This window comes from Miscanthus floridulus, chromosome 3 (assembly GCF_019320115.1).
Source record: "Miscanthus floridulus cultivar M001 chromosome 3, ASM1932011v1, whole genome shotgun sequence".
Taxonomy (NCBI): Eukaryota; Viridiplantae; Streptophyta; class Magnoliopsida; order Poales; family Poaceae; genus Miscanthus; species Miscanthus floridulus.
The window spans coordinates 67,017,214-67,037,160 of NC_089582.1; the positions used below are offsets into that span (position 1 = coordinate 67,017,214).

The 19,947-nt window shown below is 45.1% G+C and overlaps 1 protein-coding gene across 1 annotated transcript; it reads right to left on the bottom strand.

Moving 5' to 3' along the window:
• Positions 1 to 1,827: 1,827 nt before the first annotated feature.
• On the bottom strand, positions 1,828 to 2,505 carry LOC136543849 (uncharacterized). The gene is made up of 2 exons (XM_066536186.1): positions 2,371 to 2,505; positions 1,828 to 2,274 (listed from the first exon to the last, which is right to left on the bottom strand). The coding sequence occupies exons 1-2, from the start codon at positions 2,503 to 2,505 to the stop codon at positions 1,828 to 1,830; spliced, it is 582 nt and encodes a 193-aa protein (XP_066392283.1).
• Positions 2,506 to 19,947: the final 17,442 nt, after the last annotated feature.

Genomic DNA, 19,947 nt, shown 5'->3' on the forward strand with positions numbered 1-19,947 from the left:
GCAGGGGTCGGACCTTACTCGGGGGCTATTAAGGTACGGCTACCTCCTCAATCTCCTCGCATTATAATCAGTGGCATAATTCAGGGGAACATATTGGTAAGATCATAAAAAATCAAATCGCAAAAAATCAAACAAAATGAAATTAAGACGCAAAAGCACGAAAGGCGTCCAGACTCGAAAAGTACCAACACTTGTCCACATATTACATATAAGTTGTTCTCAAAATTGTTCGATTAATTACTCTCGCGGAGGGAGAACCATTTCTTTCAGACTGTCTGCCAGGTTCTTCGCAAGGGGAGCGACCATCTTCTCCATTTCCTCTAGCTCTTCATCCTCATAGGTGGACGGAAAGCCTTCGCTCATCACCTTCAGGTTTATCTCCTTCTCGTAATGGGCGTGGGCGACAGTGAAGGCCTAGGTAATCTCGGCGTGAAAGGCACTCTCCTCAAGTTGGCCCACCCGAGCCGTGATGCCTCCAACACGAGCCGCGAGTGGGCTGGTCTCCACCGGCTCCATCACATTCAGGGCGTTAAGGACCACCCCGACCGCAGCTTGTAGAAGATCGTGCTCATCGCTCTCAGCCTGAAGGGCCCTTCGCGTATAGGCAGCCTCTTTCTCCAGCTTGGTGGAGACGTTCTTAGCACTCAACCTTCCTTTCACCGCGTCACCAAGCTCCGCCCGGAGAGAGCAGACCACCTCGACGTCCTCGTCCACCTTCTGCTGGAGGGCCGCGGCCCTACTCTCGGCCTTCCGTCGGAGGTCACGCTCCATCTCCAGTTCCTTCAGGACTTCGCCGGCCTTCTCATTGGCCGCGGCATTCCTCTGCAGCAGCTCGTCTCGCTCTTTTTGGAGTCTGGTAATCTCTTCTCCATCCAGCTTAGACCTCGCCGACAGGTCCTCGAACATCCCGTGCGCCTCCTCTGCATCCTGACGCGCCTGGGCCTCTCGCTCCTAGACGGTAGCAAGCTGGGCGGCCATGTCTGCTCGCAGCCGGGCCTCCTCAGAGAGGCGATCCCACTCTGCCTTCTGCTCATGGAGGAATTGGGATTTTTTCCGGCTACGAGCAACAAGAACCTGAGGAGGAAGAAGACTGATATCAGAAATGCGAAAACACAAAAACATACGAAGAAAGAAGAAAGCCCAGAAAGTACCTAAGTGGTAGGGATAACGATCTCACGGAGGGCTCCTCTAGCCTGGTCCAAGGCGTTCAGCATGGTCGAGATCCCAATGTCAAGACCCTCCCGCTCCATGCTCTCGGAATGATCATCGAGTGAGAAAAGAGCCGACGATGGGTCCTGAGCGGCCATCCACTGGAGCGGCAGCTCCCCCCGCGTAGGGGAGCGGCTTCCTCCCGACAAAGGGGCCGGTGGCGGCTCCCTCCTAACCCTGTGTGGCACCACTGCCGCACTCGAGGACCCTCCGTCTGGGCGCCTGGCGGCACGGATTGCACCACGCCCTCGGGTACCACCGCGACCGCGCCCGGCTGATCCTGGCTTGGCGTAGTCACGATCACCTTCACCGGCGGTATGCGGTCCTTGGCCGGCTGTTCCACGCCCGCCATGGAAGAAACCGCTCGCTCAGTAACCTCCGCGGGCGTGGGAGCCACCATGGACGCCGTCGGTTCGGCCAACGCGGCCCCGACATCGGCACCACTCCTGCCCGAAACAGGGGTGACTCTAGGCGACGCCGTCTATCCCACTTGAAGGGCGAGACTCTTCTTGGGCGCCAGCCCCAGGGGGTGACCTGTCCGCAAGAACCTACACAAAGGTAATAACTATTAAGTCAAAATAAAAATGGAAAAAGGATGAAAACAGAGGAGTCAAGAGCTTACGTTGACGTCCTCGGCTGGTAGAAGCGTTTTGGGGATGGATCCCCAGATCCCTGCCCTGACTCATCCGGACGGGACCATTTCATGCCTGCCCCCTGCTCCAGGGCAGGAGGGTTCATCTCGTCGGGCGCGGCACCAGAGTCGCTCCCCTCCATCGTCTCGTTGGGCGCGGCACCGGAGCTGTCCCCCTCCATCGTCTCACGGGGTGCAGCACCAGAGCTGCTCCCCTCCATCGTCTCACAGGGCGTAGCACCGAAGCTGCTCCCCTCCATCACCTCACAGGGCGCGGCATCAGAGCCGGGCACGGCTCCGGTGCCACCCCCCTCCATGGTCGCCTTGGGGTCGGCGGCAGCAAGCCCGGCGTCCCCCATCCACCAATCCTCGGCCGGCACGCCGTGCGAAGCGGCGGACTCACCAGCCTCCACTGACCTCATCGATTCACTTCCCTCTGCGTGAAAAGGGAAGGGCCCCTGCACGGGTGGGCGGCCACTTGTCAGCGTTTCCTCATCCTCTAGGATGCCCCAATCCACGTCGACAGCTACCTTATCGTCGTCGTTGTCATCATCATCATTGTCGTCATCCTCACTACTCACGTCCTCTCCCTGATCCCATGCCTCCTGCTTTAGTCGTTTCGCCTTCTTCATCTCCTCCTTTGCTTTCTTGTCCCGCTTGGCCATGAGTCGATTCGCCACCGCCACAACCTTGTCCTTCGGCAGCAGGGCTGGACTATCCTTGAAGACTAGCCCCCTCGGCTAGCCCCAACATTACAAAAGCAAGTATTAAAAAAGGGAGATTCAGGAGAAGGAAAAGAGTGCGGGAGAAGAGGGCTTACGAATTCAAAGAACCTAGGCTCTGGCCGCATTGGAGGATGCCCGGGCACCGGATACACGATGTCGAGGACACTGCCGGCAGAATCCTTCGTCGGCTCCGTCGCCTCCTAGATGCGCTGCGCCACTTCCGAGTAAGGGAGCGCCTCATCAACAAGCACCGTCCCCTCATACGATATCCTAGGCATCATCCGATGCAGGGGAAGCACACGCGCCATCAGGGGTGCCACCCTCCTAGCATGGTAGGCACCGATGATCCCTGTCCCCTTTACACCCCGGCCCTTCAGGGCTTGGAGGGCGGAAAGAAGGTCGGTGATGTGTTTCTTGTCTCTGGACTGGACGCCCTAGCCCCACGACTCCGGAGCATCCACAATAAGACGCCCGGTATACTTCGGTAGGGTGGCACTCGCATCATCCTTAACATAAAACCATTGCGAGTGCCATCCCTTATTGGATGTTGCTAGACGCATGTATGGGTAACCCTTCGACCGGGTATGGCGCAGATGAATACTAGCACATCCCATGGGCGCATTCATTTCTTTCCCCCCAATCTTCCTCCTCGACAGACTAATACTAAAGAAATACCACCACAGATCAAAATGGGGATCGATCCCCAGGAAGCCCTCGCACAGGGCAACAAACGCTGCCATATGCTGAATCCCATTGGGAGTTAGATGCTGCAGCTCTACCTCATAGTAATCTAATAGCCCCTAGAGGAATCTATGTGTGGGTACCCCGAATCCCTGCTCATGAAAGATGGCAAAAGAGACGACATACCCTTCAGGCGGCATCGGCTCACCCTCGTCGCCAGGAAGCAACCACTCCTGGACGGTGGATAGTGGGCGGAGAAGGCCACGGCGGATGAGGCCCTCCAGACACCGGGAGGTGATGCTTGATCTACCCCACAACTCCATTAAAGCAGTAGGGGGGAAGGGCAGGTGCGATCTTGACGGCGGCTGGAACACGAACACAGGCCGGTCGATGGTGGTGATACGGGCGCGAGAGGCTAGAAAGATTGGCGGCGGATGTTTCAGAACGCAAAGGAAGGGGAGCAAAATACGGAACCCTGGGGGCGAACCCTGTGGTTTTATAAGGGGCGACGGACACGAGAAGGGCAACCGTCCGCCTCGATCTCCGAGCCTGCCACGCGCGCCACCGCGTCACGTCGCGGGACACGTGCCCGCAGTCCCTATCTTCTCACCCCAAAAATCTCGGCGGACAGTTCGCCTTCCCCAAGCGAATCCGGACTCTCTACCCACTAGGGAAACGCAAGCCGCAAAGGCCTGTTCTTTTCTCTTTGGCCCACCTAGGGCCCAGAAACTCGCCGGCCGGCCCAACTAAGAAGGAATCCACGAACGATCTGCAATCAAGGGTAGAAGCACCAGTTAGGACAGCCCCGAATCAGTTCCCAGCGAACGGGACGCCACGACCCACTCAGAAAAACATCCAGTTGATAAAAAACTAAGTCCTTCAGCCTTACCCACGAAGGGGCCGATACAACCCCCCGGGCGACTCTACTCGAGTCACCCGGAGGCTCGGGGGCTACACCCATCGGGTGCGCTCGCGTGCACCCTCCGGCAAATTAGCTTCGACGAAATCAAAAACACCCTCTAGGCGGTTCTACACGAATCACCTAGAGTCTCGGGGGCTACTGTCGGGGACCTAATACCAGGGTACCCTAGAAGGTGGAACCGATAACCACCAAACGTGAAAAACTTCTGGACGCATAAGGGCGTCATGTCAACCCTTGTTCAAGTGATAGGAGTTCGATTCCGCCTCGCCCGACACCTTTGGGGCGGGCTCAGTCTCGCCCGAGGGTCGGGGGATTAAACTCCATCTCGCCTGACGCCTTGAGGGCGGGTTCGGTCTCGCCCGAGGGCTGAGGGATGGATTCCATCTCGCCTAATCCCGGAGGGGCGGGGTCAGCCTCACCCGATGCCTTTGTGGGATAACCCTGCCTCGCCCAAAGGCTCAAGGCTAATCTCTGTCTCGCCCGATGCCTATAGGGCGGGCTCGGTCTCGCTCGAAGGCTAAGTGATGGATTCCGCCTCGCCTGATCCCGGAGGGACGGGGTTAGTCTCGCCCAAGAGATAGGGAATGGTTTCTGTCTCACCCGATGGCCCAGAACGAGCCTCGCCCTAATCGATATCTATCCCTCATAATGATGGGTACAGGACGAGACAAGACGTTTGGGTCAACCATGGCTCCAACGACCATACCCTGTGCCCTAGCAGGAAAAGGACTGCTAGGGAACGACAGGATTGATGCTTTAGACCCTTCCGAGCGCCGCAGAGCCCAAAAGGTATAACAGGTGCGTGCACCTCACCCTGTAGAGTTGTAGGCGCCGCCTTTAGCTCTAGGACACGGAACCCAACGAAGATATACGACAACCGCTATGCTCTAGGAAAGGATTTGCTATCTCCACGGACAACGGATATTCTGTCACCACGCTGTGGACCCGAGGGGGCGGCGCCCGCTTCCCGACCCCTTAGGTCCTCCCAGTCAGAAGGCCTTGGCCATGGCGCTACACCGGACCCCGACCCCGAATTCTCCCAACAAGGAATCGTGGGAACCAGAAGGCGCACGGAGCAAGGCTGGGAGAGGCTCATAAGTCAAAACCACTGTACAACAGCCCATACCCTGCGTGGGGCAGCGCTCTGTGACTAACCTGACATCCTACAGAGGCATCAACAATATTGTAAGCACTTATCTTCCTTCGCACTCATCAGAATGGAGGACCTGATTAGGTAGACGTGAGCCACAAGACTAAGTAGAATACGCATCCTAGAGTCCTCACCCTTGTAAAGCTGGCCCCTTCATCTATAAAAGCGGATGTGCTTCCTCCATCAAGGGGGACGGAAAAAATAGGACCGAACAATAGAACGCACTTATACACACATTCAAGCAGCTACGAAGCTCTTGACCACCTTTCAATCCTTCCATCAGAGACTTGGGACCAGTCCCTCTCTCGGCAGTTTGTATCCCTTACTACAGACCGTTCATGGTGCTAATAACACAAGCAGCAACAAACTGGACGTAGGGACATTCCGCCCGAACCAGTATAAATCATGTGTCCTTTAGCGCACCATCCGAGCCTAACGCGCATTACTATAAATTTACTTGCCGGTGCTTGTATGAAACACCGACACGTGGTGTCTAGGCTAGAGGCTACCTTCGTTTGCCTCATACCCCTCGGTTGAGGGATAGGCGACAGGTGGTGACAGCCCTATCCGTCCCATGTAATCCCCCACGTTCGGGTATAGTGTAGAGCTATAGGGCGGCATCACTTGCCAGACCAAGTGTGATCTGGTGCCTGAAGTAAGAAAGTATTAGTAGAGTTTATCTATCCTCAGACCCTAGCCATAGGAATCCTTCTCTACCCTTATCAGCTATCGTTGTGTTTTCCTTGGACAAATTAGCTAGAAGAAATGCCTCTGTTCCTTGCGAAAATATGATACCCAGAATACTTCCAGGTGAAAGCTACAATGGTAATTCCATATGCTTGCGGATTAATTTCTGTAGACGTTAAGAAATATCAACAAGCTTTCTAGCACCGTTGCCGAGGAACTATTTTTCCGAATCTAACTCATCCTCGTATTTGTATCTTTTCTTTTTTATAAAAAAACAAAAATATTATATTTTATCCTTTTCATCATGAAGCCATCACCATTTCAAAATCCTTCTATTTCAAAGGGTGAGTTCTCAAAGCCACTTTCAAAACCAATTTCATCCAGCTATGAGCTTCACCCTAGCCTAATAGCCATGGTTCGGGCACAACCTTTCTCAGGGCATGATAGCAAAAACCCATGCTATCACCTGCTAGAATTTGAGGAAATGTGTTCATGCCTAAGCATCTCTGGCATGACACAAGAAACTCTAAAGTGGAAATTATTTCCCTTTTCCCTCATGGGGAAGGCAACGCAATGGTACACAAACACCTTAGAAAGTACAAATGGGGACTGGGATGAACTTAAGGATAAGTTTTGTCTTGCATTTTTTCCCATGTCCTGTATCATCTCTCTACCAAGGGCAACACTCAAATTTGAGCAGAATGAGAAGGAGTCTGTTGGTATAGCCTGGGCCAGGTTTTCAAAGTTAATACATGCTGGCCTACACTTGTCTTTACCTAATGGCATGATTTTGCATCTCTTTTGTTCGAGTCTTGACATAGATGCTGACCTATGCCTAGACATGACTATCAGAGGCCATTTTACACACAAACCTATGATGAAGCAAGTGAAATTCCTTGAGAACTTCCCAGAAAAACACACTTCCTCCATTATGGGAACTAGAACCCTCTAGGCAAAAGTCATGTCAAGTGTTGAGGTGTCCTCATTAGTTGAATCCAAACCCGTACCTTCCCTAGATTCGACTCATGAGCCCTCACCCAAACCACGAACATCGAAGGAAAGAGTAATTCATCCTTTAGAGTTCCCTATCGAATTCAGGGATTATGGCAATACCTCAAAACTCTCGTGGCACAAAAAACACATAAAGGAAGTTTCCACTATAGTAGAACCATCAAAGGAATGGTTGATGGAAGTGAAACATTCTTCTGAAGCAATTTAGATTCTTTCACCTTCCACGGCCATGCCTTGTTCATTAAGGGGAACAAACATAGAAGCCCTACAACACCCCACAGTCAGGACTAGTATCATGTCAAAATTTCTAGCAAAAAACCTCTTGGGTAATATGCCGCTAGTCCTGACCAATAAACTTTTGAAAAAATCCTTTGGGACTATTTTTTGAGTGTTATGAGATTGTGAGGGCCATGCTAGTCATAATTAACAAAAATGAGGTTCACATAGATTTCCATATCTTTGCCATTCTCAAATTTGAGCTTCTCATAGGCCACCCTTTGGAAAACCTTATACAAGAAAAACCTTCCCATGGGGGCCTTGATGAAAAGTTGGGAACAACTGCTTCTGTCATGCCTATCCTTTGCCCAAAAAGTCCCATGGCAAAGCATAATCCCAACCATGACCCATTTGAGGAGGTGAAGTTCATTTCACCTAGGCTTTCTAGTGAATATGAATGTCCATCGCCACCCTCACTCGAACGTAAGCCATGTCCCTCTAGCCATAAAACCGTTGTTCTTAATAATAATCAAGACTCAACATTGTTTCCACATGAATTATCTCTTAAAAAAGAAAATTTTCATTCCATGGACATTTATAAAGCACCAACTCGGGAGGCTGAGGAGAAGAATTCCCCTGTTGAGCATGAAAGTTTCTCTTTCGAGACCCCTCACATTTCATGATCACTTTTGGAGTCTCCAAAGTTCATTGTGCTTAGTGTCGCTTGCTGCTACGGGGAAGACAACCACCCATCACTTCTCGCTTCCAAACTTTTTAGGAGGATGGTTGTAGATGTCTTTGTTTATCACAAATATTGCAAATCTTGTAGTAGCACCATGGTACTAACCTTGTAGCTTGAACAATAATGCCCAATGTTTGGTGGTGAAGCTGGGAACTATACCACCATTGATAGCTGCAAGATGAAGTTCCTACAGTCAAGCTTATGACCATAAACAAAGCACTGTCGAAAGATATCCTGGATTATCATAAAAAACAAAAAAAAAACACGATTTTTCTTGTCAATAAAAGCAAGAACATGCTATCAAGCTAGTATGTACCTTCAGGTATTCTTGTCACTAACCCTTTTAGGTTGAGAGAAAGAAGAACAAGGGGCATACGATGCTAGAAAACATGAGAGCTGCATCAACCAAACCCCATGATGGAGCACACTCAAGAGGAGACCCCAACATTGCACACTTGACTTTTGCACAAAAATCCAAGTGTGGGGGAGGATGGTGCGAACCTCGCCACATGTTCCCTTCACACTAAAGACCATCTTGGTTAAAAAAATGATGTCAGCTCTGCCTTGCTAAAAAAGGGGCAAAGTTAAAAAAATGAGAGAGTAAAAAATCTATTATAAAAAATATGAATGATAAAAAAGAGAGGGGAAAGAAAAAAAGTATAGAAAAAAAGAAGAAGAGAGAAGGAGCATTCTTCTCTTCTAGACCTTTGCTACCACTAAGGCCCATGTTCTGTGCACACTACATGTGTGTATGGCCAAGCCTTGTGGTTTCGCCTAAGTTGGACCATGTACGATCAAGACACCGCTGTAGCAACCTCGAGCTTTCATCCACTTATGATGTCATTAAGAACAACTCAGGTATGCAAAGGTAATTAAATGTTCACCAACTCCTTTACTTAAATTGGTCTCCATGAAAATATAAAATCATGCTTTCTTTGTTTATGTCGTATGCTCTGGTTTGGATGCATTCGCTAGCAATACATCTATAGGCTTTTTAAATTAAGCATGGTGCTTAGGTTAAAATGGCCTTCATTAATCAAATTTTGACATGGTGTTAAATCTTGGTTAATGAACTTTGAGTATTAATTTCATAAATAATAGAAGTAATCTACTATGGAGATCAATCAAGGCTTGGTTTATACTGCAAACTTTACATTAGCCTTGCCTGAGTATACAAAGTTTGGTGAACAAATAAAAAAATAAAGAAAATAGATTAATATATAATAATACTAATAATAATATAATAAAATAATAATAATAAGATTTAGGCTCTCCGGTGTTCAAACTGGCTGAGCCCTTGTTTGTTTCCACTTTGTTTCTTCTTGTTTGAATAAATAGGTACAATAATAAGTGTGGGGGAGATAGTCCACACAAGCTTTCAAAACCTCCCCCACAAATGATGCACAACAAATCAATGGTTCCAAACTTGGTTTGTGCATCCTCTCTCCCTATAGTCTTGAGTTTAAAACAAACATGATCCTGATCACTAGAATTAAACTCAATAAACCAATTATGCCTCCATGCAATTTTATAAACCACACTTCATTCAACATCCAAAAGTGACATGTTCATAACATCTTTAAGGTAAAAGCATAGTTTCTCCCATATAAATACACTTATGCTTGTGGAAAAATATTCTAATAGGACAATCATGTTGACTAAGTTGTTGTGAGGTGTGATATAGTTCTGACTTAGAAATCCTAACGTTTCTATTCAAAGTGCTTGGATAATTTGTTTGATAAAAATGTTATAAAACCATAGTATTGCATACTCCTCAATTGGTGAGCAATTCCTACCAAAGCCAAATATGACATTTTGCAAGTTTTAAAGCCTTCCACGTACGCTGCTTGTTATTGTGTTGAGTTTGATCAAGTCTTGTTGACCCTTGTTAAAAGATTTATCATTCTCCCAAGATCAAGATCACGTACACTCCACATACACATGCTGCTCCTACACTGGGAGTACGTAAAAACATGCATCCATCTAGATCCACTAAAAATTCTGCTCCTACACTAGGAATAGACAAAAATATGTTTGTTAGGGAAATACTCTGTGTTCTAAAAGATAATGATCTCTCTCCAAATATGTGAAGAAGAGACATGGGTTATGCAAAAAGCTTAAAAAAATTGGACACATGAAGGTCCAAATATAAAAAAAGAGAAAAAAATATGGACCCATGAAGGTCCAAGTACAAAAAAAATAAAAAAAATGATGAGCACATGAAGGCTCGTGGAAAAAGAGAAAGATAGCCATGTTTTAAAGTAATAAGTTATAGAGAGAGATCATATCTACAAAAGGAGTATAGTTTTAGTTTACCTTTTCCATACACATGCACATCTTGATCTAAGAGTATGGCACTTCTATCATTGGATCCTCAATTTGACTTTACAACATATGCAATACAAGTATGCTATTTTGTTTATCCCTACCTAAAGCTCCACGTAGACCTTTTTAGAAGTAGGAGAAAACAAAAGAAGGCAAAACATTGCTATGCCTTGGTAAGGATTCATACACTATTGAGTGATTTGAGAGTGCCATTTGAGGAGTATAAAGTGAACTATGCTTTTGCTTGAGAAAACTTTCAAAAACTCTAAGTTGCTAAGATGTGAAATTGGCAAGATGACTTTGTTTCTAGAATTGTTCCACTTTTCAACAACCCAATGAAATATGTTAGCTAACGCCACATATATCACTTGTGTAAAGAATGTGTTGGAATAACTTTCATGTATAGTTATATATCTTGGGATGTCATGCCCGTGACTACTTTTATCTCTAAGCTTTGCTCGAGGACGAGCAAAGGGCTAAGTGTGGGGGAGTTTGTTGGTGGTCCTTAGCTCACACTTTTAACCACCAACACTCGCATAAAATCCACTGAAATAAACATCAAACTTAGTGATAGGGTTTATAACTAACAAATTCCATGAGTTTTGGTGATTTACCATTTGTAGGAGGGCATTTGTGGAAATACACATAAAAGGACCAAAGAACAAAAGATAAATATCATTCTACTCAAGCCCAAAAGAAAGAGGCCCAGTCACTAGGCAAATCAGGGCTCGACATGAGGAGAATAAGGCCAAAACCCAACACAAACCATCTCAACTTTGTGCAACACCCACACAGGCCCACTCTAGAAGAACAAAGAATATCTCCCAATGAAATTGGACTCAAGGTGGCCCACTCAGGGTGTGGCCGCACCCGCCTGGTGGCTCGCCTCAGGCCCAACCTTGTTAGGGCAGTGAGTTATGGGCCAGGAAAGCCGATTTAGGTGGGGATGGTGGTAACATTAATGATGAGACGTCGGTTTGCCCCTTCCATATGGGAATGGGATTTTTCCAAAGAACCCCCTCCTCGCCACCTATAAAAGGAGGACCTCTCCCCTCTCATTTGATGACAACACACAAGTGAGGAAGAGCAAAGCAAGAGCATCACCACTCCATGGGCTTAGGCCCTACCTAGCTCTAGCAAATTTGTAGGGAGAGATGTGAGGGATAGTTCAGGGAATAAGTGCCGAGCTTGTTGGTAACCTTCCCTCGCTTGTACCTCAATGAATACGCACTTTGTACCTCAATAGGTATCTTAGTAAGTATTTGTGGTTCCTTTGGTTATAAAAGTATTTTGATTAGTTAAGCTATACTATTATTTGCTTACGGGTTCATCGTTCATTCTTGTAATAGATACTCTAGTAGAGTGCCCTGATGAAGACGGATAACCCTGATCAACGCTAGTGTAGTAGTCGATAGCATAGACATGGTGTCTAGGCTAGAGGCTACCTTCATTTGCCTCATGCCCTGGTTGAGGGGTAGGCTATAGGTGGTGACAGCCATGTCTATCCCTTGCAATCCCCCATGTTCGGGTACAGCATAGAGCTATAGGCCAGCATCACTTGGCAGACCAGGTGCGATCTGGTGCCCGAAGTAAGCAAGTATAAGTAGAGTTTATCTATCCTCAGACCCTAAGCCATAGGAATCCTTCTCTGCCCTTATCAGCTATCCTTGTGTTGTCCTTGGATGAATTAGCTAGAAGAAATACCTCTGTTCCCTATGGAAATACGATACCCTGAATACTTCCAAGTGAAAGCTACAATGGTAATTCCATACGCTTGCAGATTAATTTTTGTAGACTGTTAACAAATACCAACACTCATGACCCACACCTTATGTAGTTGCAAGTGTGTGTGTCGCTCCTGGTACCACCTCATCTCTGAATCCAAGCACCGTAAGGAGCTGCCCCAGTTTGTCACCGGATTCATATATGGCGACTAGAAAGGCAAACACCGATTTGCTATATTCACCGGTAAATACCCCTCCTTTTCCTTCTTGCCCTTCCCCATTCAGGATTTAGTCATCTCATATTGCTATAGTGGCCTCTTCCTTTTGCTGGTGCGTTGGGCTTTGCTATGTTGTCTACAATCCGGTGACTAGTAAATCAGTGGTACTACCATATAGCAACCTTTGTTATGGTTCAGCTCACTAGGGGTTCGATCCCACAATCTCCTCGCATTTCCATGTGGTAGAACTATGGGTAAGGTCACCTAGGGTTTTAGTTGTCAGCATCTACTCATCCAAAACTAGAGCATGGATGTGTAAAGAATCTGAATGGGGAGAGGATATTCTAGTATGCAAATTTTTAGGAATTGTGTTTCTTAATGGTTTTATGCAAATGTTGGAAGTGCCCCACATAGTTGTTGTTGATATGGAGGGAAAGACATGGAGGAAAATTCTTAGGCCACCAGGTCCTACAATGTCCATCCATGGAGATCAGGGTTAGTTGTGTCTATATATTGCTGATATTTTCAATACGTCTGACCCTTCAATCTGGATCCTTGAAGACTATGGTACTAGTAAATGGACATTGAAGCATACGGTGAACATGTTGTAGCTATTTGTACTGAACAATATTAGACTCAGTTCCAAGGCTGCCATGCGGACTATAGAGTGATTGTAGTTCACCTAGAATGGAATTTGATTTTCCTTATTAGGGAGGATAGAACACTGATGGCATATGACATGAGCTGCAGAAAAAGTTCATGTCCTCCCTGCTCAGGTCGTTTGCTATCCTAAAAGTACCTAGAGTATTTATTTGAATAGACCTCTCTATCTGTCTTATATTCCCTTGTTCATGGAGTCATTAGTAGAGCAGTAAAGGTGTATACGATGTATTTTGTTGTTAGGACATGTCTTTGTTTAGGTAGGGAGTTGTTTTGAGTCTATATATTGTCCAATTTTGGCTTGGTAACTAAACCAATGCTATGTTGAATATTATTAATTATGCTGCTTTGCATTGTGTAGGTTTTGGAGTCTCTATGCTTTTGAACGATTTTCTTGTAATGGCTATGGGAGGAACAAGAGGGGTTCCATGCTGCATTGCAAGCTGATCAAGGAGTGCCAATCTAAAGGAGTGTAGCACATCTACCTCATTTTAGTTACATAAGTCTGTAGGGAGTAGAACCTTTATTTTGCTATCTATGTACCACTTGTGTTCATTCATCAATCAACATAGTTGTTATGTTAGTGTCGAGCATTGTTATTATAACATGTACTCTTCGTTGTGGACATGATGAATGATGTGTAATGATTACATCTATATGGTGTGTGTTCAGTAAGTTATTAAGACCTAGCTGAATTAGTAAATACATTATGAAAACCGGATGCAATTCTATCACCGTTGGATGTAAGGGCTATTGGTTGTTTTGTCATCACCGTTGTACCACTCACCTTTGGTGAAGCAGACGGCCATCACCACCACTATTCATCTAATGTGGTAGGGGTCAATAGTGCATCACCGTCGAATCATTTAGTAACCCGACACCGACTAAAGGATCATCACTGGGTTGATCGTACCACAACATGATGGTGACCATGCCCTATGACCTAGACGGTTCATACGCTAAAGTGATGGTGATGTTCGCCTCGACACAGGTGGGTCATGCTCCAAAGCAATGGAATAAGGATCTGATCACTGGACGGATCATAAGCCATGCGACGGTGTTAGTGCATACCCACACACATGGGTCATGCTCCAATGCGATAGAAGTAAGGACCTTATCACGGATGGATGATAAGCCAATACAGAGGTGTAGTGTACACCATAGACTGGTCTCAAATAGCGACTGGTGAGGGCTATGAGTATCGCTGCCAATAGCTTACTACCGAGGCCAAAATTAGGACTGCAATATGGGTTACGACAAGGCCATGAAAGGTACTGAGTGTAGTAGTGATTGAGTTCTATGTTGATTTTATTCCTGACCTCAACCCGATTGGTGTTCCTGAATCACAACATGAGGGGAGACTAAGTGGAAAGGGAACACTAGGCAAGAAAGCATATATTGGCAAGGAGGACAATTATTTTCATAAAGCACACTACATAGTTATGCAAAACTCCTCCTTGGTGGATCCATATATTGAGGTACACAAGGATGTTGTACAATTCGAAATTCCTAGGGAAGACTAAAGCCTGGATTATGCGTTGGCACATGGAAACTAAAAGGACCTGTGGATGCTACCTAGAGGGGGTGAATTGGCATTTCTAAAAATTAGCACCTTCAAATGCAGAAACGATTAGTATAGGAATTTCTCAGAAATTCCAAGTCAGAGAAATAAACCCCTCATGAGTTAACCATAGAGTGTATGAAATATACTAAATAAGCTAGGAGACAAAACCCTGCAACACAAATGATTAGAGCAATTAACAAATTAGTTGAACAGTTGACCCTAATACCGGACGTGTCCGGTTTAATACCGGACATGTCTAGTATACACGAGTTTTGCAGTCAGCTGCCCAGCTTGCTCCTTTTGATTTCTCTTTTCACACCAAGTTGTAGGTACCTGACTAGAAACCTGCTCACAAGCTCACGAAACATAAATAGATCACAAATACCAAATCAAAAAGGAAATTGAGACACGGTATTTGTTTTACCAAAGTTTGGACTCCATCAAGTCCTACTCTTCGTTGAGGGGGTTGTGAGTGACCCAGCAAAGGTGAGCTCTAGAGGACCCACGAAGGTCACTCTACCTAGAGTTTTTTCCAACTCTTTTTCCTCCTTCCACTAGTGGATCCCTTCCTTTGTGGTCGTGGAATCAAACCGTTACAAACTTCCCAAGGCACACCACAATCTCTTGCGTGCTCTCTAGTGACGCCTAGTTGTTTAGGACCAAAGAGTCCAAGAGTAACAAATGCAAATCATAAAATAGACAATATGCACAAGTGCTCAAGTGGTGGCTTGCTCTCAATTTTGAATTTCTCTCAACCCACTAAAGGATTTTTGCAAATTGCATCAATCACTCACTAAGAGAGGGTTGGAGAGTGTTCTCAAGGCTCAAAAACATGTATAGGAACCAGCAGAATCAGCAGCCTCCAAAGGTGGAAGCATTGGGGTATTTATAGACCCCACTAAAAAACTAGCCATTTTCTAGCCGTTGGAATACCAAACATGTTCGGTATCACCAGTGCAGCACCCAAATTCAACCGTTAGAAGGGTGCACAAGGCATCGGAACTCCTGACTCTTGCTGGGACTTCCGACTCCTAGAACTCTCGACTCTTGTCGAAACTTCTAACAAACCAAACCGAGAACACCAAGGAAGTTTCTTTCGGCCAGGCCAATACCAGACACATCCGGTATTCCTAGCCACAGCAAGCTGAGTTAGCACTTGTGTCTCTCTTTCACTCAAAGCTCACATGGGTTGGCTTGAGCACTTATGAATAATCATCTATCAACATGATGCATCCCTCTTAATAGTACGACATACCTATTTACTGAAGATCAAATGAAAAATGGAATATGAAGCGCTTGAGTTGATTTCCTTCAAATCAAATGCCATAGCTTTCAATCTTCATTAATAGAGGGTGTCACCATGTCAACCTTGATTTTCTTCTTGATCTTAGCCAACTTGAGCATTGTGACTTGATTCCGTTTAATAGATGTGAGTTAACTTCAAATGTATCAAGTTAGTTCCAACAATTTATCCCATTGTATTTGATCCTCCACTTCAATGTGACCATCATAGTTTGATTAGTACCTCAACTAAATGCAAGTACTTTCTTCTTCACCCTATCTAGGTTCCTCGGTCACCAAGCCATCGCTTGCCCTTCACCCTTGCCTAGTACCTCAAAGTCTTTCCTTGCTATCTTCACCATCTCAAGCCATTAAGTCACACTTTGTGTTGCATCAACCATTAAGATCATTTGTATAGAAGTCTTTTTATTTCAAAGTAGCAAGCTTTAAATATGAGACCATTCCATATGCAATCCCTCATGTCTCATTAATCAATTCACAACATGCTTGCTTTCTCATAATTCATAAAAATCTCACAATGAATAAGCCTTGCATGAATTACATTGGCATTGTTGTCTTGTGTTTGAACAAGATTGTTTATACAACAACAAATCATTTTGGCTTTCATCAAGTACCTATGAGATAACCTATTTCTTGTTCAACACTTAGCAGAATAGGTTAGACCTTTAATCACTGTTGTCACTCAATCATCCAAAACCCACTAAAGGGCTAGATGCACTTTCAGAAACTTTCGGCGGTTGGTTGCGTAAACATTATTAGGGTGATGGGAGTCTTGATGAGCAACTATACTTGTTATCTAGGGAACCATCTTGGCATATCCTAACATTCAAAGGGTATGAGATAAATGGTAATACATTTTACATGATAGCCCTAGATAAAAGGAGCACTAACCAAAATAGTGGTGTCCGCATAGATGCCACAGACTTGAATGGGAATAAGGAAACATATTATGGCCGCATAGAGGAGATATGGGAACTAGACTATGGACCTTCTTTTTAAGGTCCCTTTGTTTCGGTGCCAATGGGTGAAGGTGACCGGAGGTGGGGTAATAGAGGACCATCAGTACAGAATGACAATAGTGGACCTCAATAATCTTGGGTATAGAGACGTACCATTCGGCTTAGCCAAGGATGTGAATCAGGTGTTCTATATGAAGGACATGTCTACCAAACCGAAGAAAGGGAAAAATGACAATGACTCCCACAATGAGCCAAAGCACCACATAGTTCTTTTAGGAAAAAGAAACATCGTGGGAATAGAGGACTTGTGTGACATGTTAGAAGATTATGAAAAGGAATGATAGAATTCTACCCTTCATAGTGAACAGTGACCCAAGCATCCTGCTAAATAACAAGAACACTACATGGTTATGGTGTGATCATAACTAAGGGACATACATCAAGAAGAAGTTCACTGCTGTTCCTGCTTGATACGATGATGTATTAGACCTATTATGTAATAATTGTGACTTCTGATTTTTCTGTCGTGTTTTCATATTTTCTTCGATTTAAATGTATTTTCCGCTTGATGGTGGATTTCCTGTGGAGAATGTGTGATAAAAACCAAATGATTAACGTTAATAAGATGTGAAAACTAATTTTCTATCAAAAAGCAATAGTTTTAATGATTTTAATTAAGTAGTACATTTTTGCATGGTTGAAATTGTTATTATTATTTACACTATGTTAAATATTTATACAGTAAAACAAAAGAGTTTAGGTTATAGATTTTTCTGGTGTACAATAATGCAAAATTAGGGCTGAGAATCTTTTTTCTAATTTTTTGGCTAATATTTTATTTACTAGGCAATTAACAACTCTCTGCATATTTATAAAAGAAATATATAAAAAAGGAAAAAACCTATGGAAACTAGCAGGAAGCCAAACTGGTCCCGGGTGGATCAACCACCCGAGACTAAAGATGGGCTGCGTTTTCGCAGCCCACCAAAAATCACCTTTAGTCTTGGGCCGTGGCTGCACCCTGGCCTTAGTCCTGTTTGTAACCACCACTCAGGACTAAAGGTCCTTTAGTCTTCGGCCATAGCTGCACCCAGGACCAAAGGTCCCACTTTATATACTGTCTCCTCTTTTTTCTCCCCCTCTATCTTCTCGTTCTTCTGCCCAAGAGCCACCATGCCACCACACCTCATCGCTGTCCCTGTCACACCTCTCCCACCGTCTCCACCGACGGCCATGCTCATGCCTCTCCCATCCGTGTGAGGCATTCAGATCTAGATCCGCCATCATTGTCCTCATCCTCGCCTAGATCCGGATCCACCACCATTGTCCTCAGCGTCGTCGTCAATCCTTGTCCTTGTCATCCTCGGCTCCACGCGCACACCTCGTCATCACCTCCAGCACTACATCGTCACACGCACGCGCTTCATCCCTGGCTCCACGTGCACGCGTGCCTTGTCTCTGGTCGACCGGCGCGTCATGTGCGCCTTGACCCCGTTGGCCCACACCTCACTCGTCCCTCGTCCTCACCAGAGTGCATCATCGTCAACCTCGCCAGAGTGCGCATCGTTGATCCCCTCGTCCTTGTCCCTCTATGTCCTTGTCCTCATTGGATCGAAATGCCTCACGTCGTCCTTGTCCTCGCTCAGCCTCGTCGTCGTCATCCTCGCTAGAACCGCGCTGCCATCATCCGTGAGCAAGTGTGTGCATATGTGTGTGTGTGTATGAGTGTGTGTGTTCATATTTTTTTTGGCATAGAAAAAATAGATAGATTTCATTTGTCGACAAAATAGAAAAATTGTAGTAGTGTACTATAATATATATAGAAAAATTGTTGAGTATATACATACAGTAATACAATGTAGAAAATTAAATAATATAGTTGTAGATATTGTTAATGTTGAATAAATATATTTGAATCTTCATAATTGAAAAAATAGATTTTATTAGTGCCATGAATTTTTTTTGTTATATATCTGAATTTTGATATATTGACATTATTAGTGTGACTTGAATTTTGATATATTTATATACACTAATATATATATATCCTAATATCCTAAGCTCGCTTCAAACCCTAACCCGGCCGATCGAGGTCCATGCATGCAAACCCAAACAAGAGCTCGGCATAAATAATAACCCTGAAAATCTATAGTTATTTAAGTTTTAGCCCCTGACTCGATCCATTAGCATATGCATGACTACTATATTGTCTTCATTTATATATAGTTCTGGTAATTAAGATGGACGGCCCACAAGATGACTACCAGAATGAGGCCAAGATGGCAATTATCAATGTCGGCACTCAATATGGCCCCCAACGAGGCCAATAACAACCCAACGGATTTCGATGACATCAGTTAATACTAGAATTTTGATTATGAGCAAGAAAATCTTGTGCAAGAAAATGCTGGCGAGGTATATTTGTTAATAATCTTGCATCTATTATATATATGAAACTAAACATAATTCCATTAGTGTGTGTGTATATATATATATATTACTGAATCTTTATGTTTCTATGTAAGTAGCCCTCTGGATCGACGTCGACAAAAGGTAAAAATGTACGAGGCCCGACAAAACCATTGGAGGGTCGGTACATAATCACATAAGTCGATACCAATAATGGTGAACCGCTCCTACCAATAAAGAATGCAAAGAAATTTGTAAACCACTGTGGGTTTCCTGTTAGGGACAAGCTCCCGATCAGCGCCCGTGAATGGAAAATGAGGAAGGATGATCCTCGCATTAGTTTTGTCTCTGATGTAGACAAGGACCTTCTTTGGGATTCAATCACTGCATATTTCGAGCTACTAAGAGATGAAGATTTAAAAAATGAGTTAAAAGTTGGGCTCTCAAGAAGATGGCCACACAATTCTAGACCTAGAAGAAAAAGTTGTACAATGACTTTATCAAGAAGAATCTGACTCCGAATTTCAATGATAATGGTCCGTACAAAAAGTTGAGGTACCAATGGCCTGAATTTGTGAGGTACAAGACCTCGGAAGAGGGTGAGGCATGGGTGAGAAGGAACCAAGAGAATGCGGGACAAAAGTTATACCATCATAGAATGGGATCAGGTGGCTACAGGAGTGCCATTCCTAGGTGGGAAAGAATGAAACAGACCTATTTGCCAAAGGGACCCCACCATTTTCAATCGATTGGCACGAATGTTCCAAGAATTGGTTTTTCACGCATGGGGGAAAACTAGACCCAGAGACTAG

Excerpts from the sequence above, each read along its gene's own strand:
- LOC136543849 (XM_066536186.1), bottom strand. The coding sequence starts at position 2,505 with ATGGCCAAGCGGGACAAGAAAGCAAAGGAGGAGATGAAGAAGGCGAAA. Across the intron at positions 2,275-2,370 it reads ATGACAACGACGACGATAAG|GGAAGTGAATCGATGAGGTC; the intron begins GTAGCTGTCGAC and ends TTTCACGCAGAG.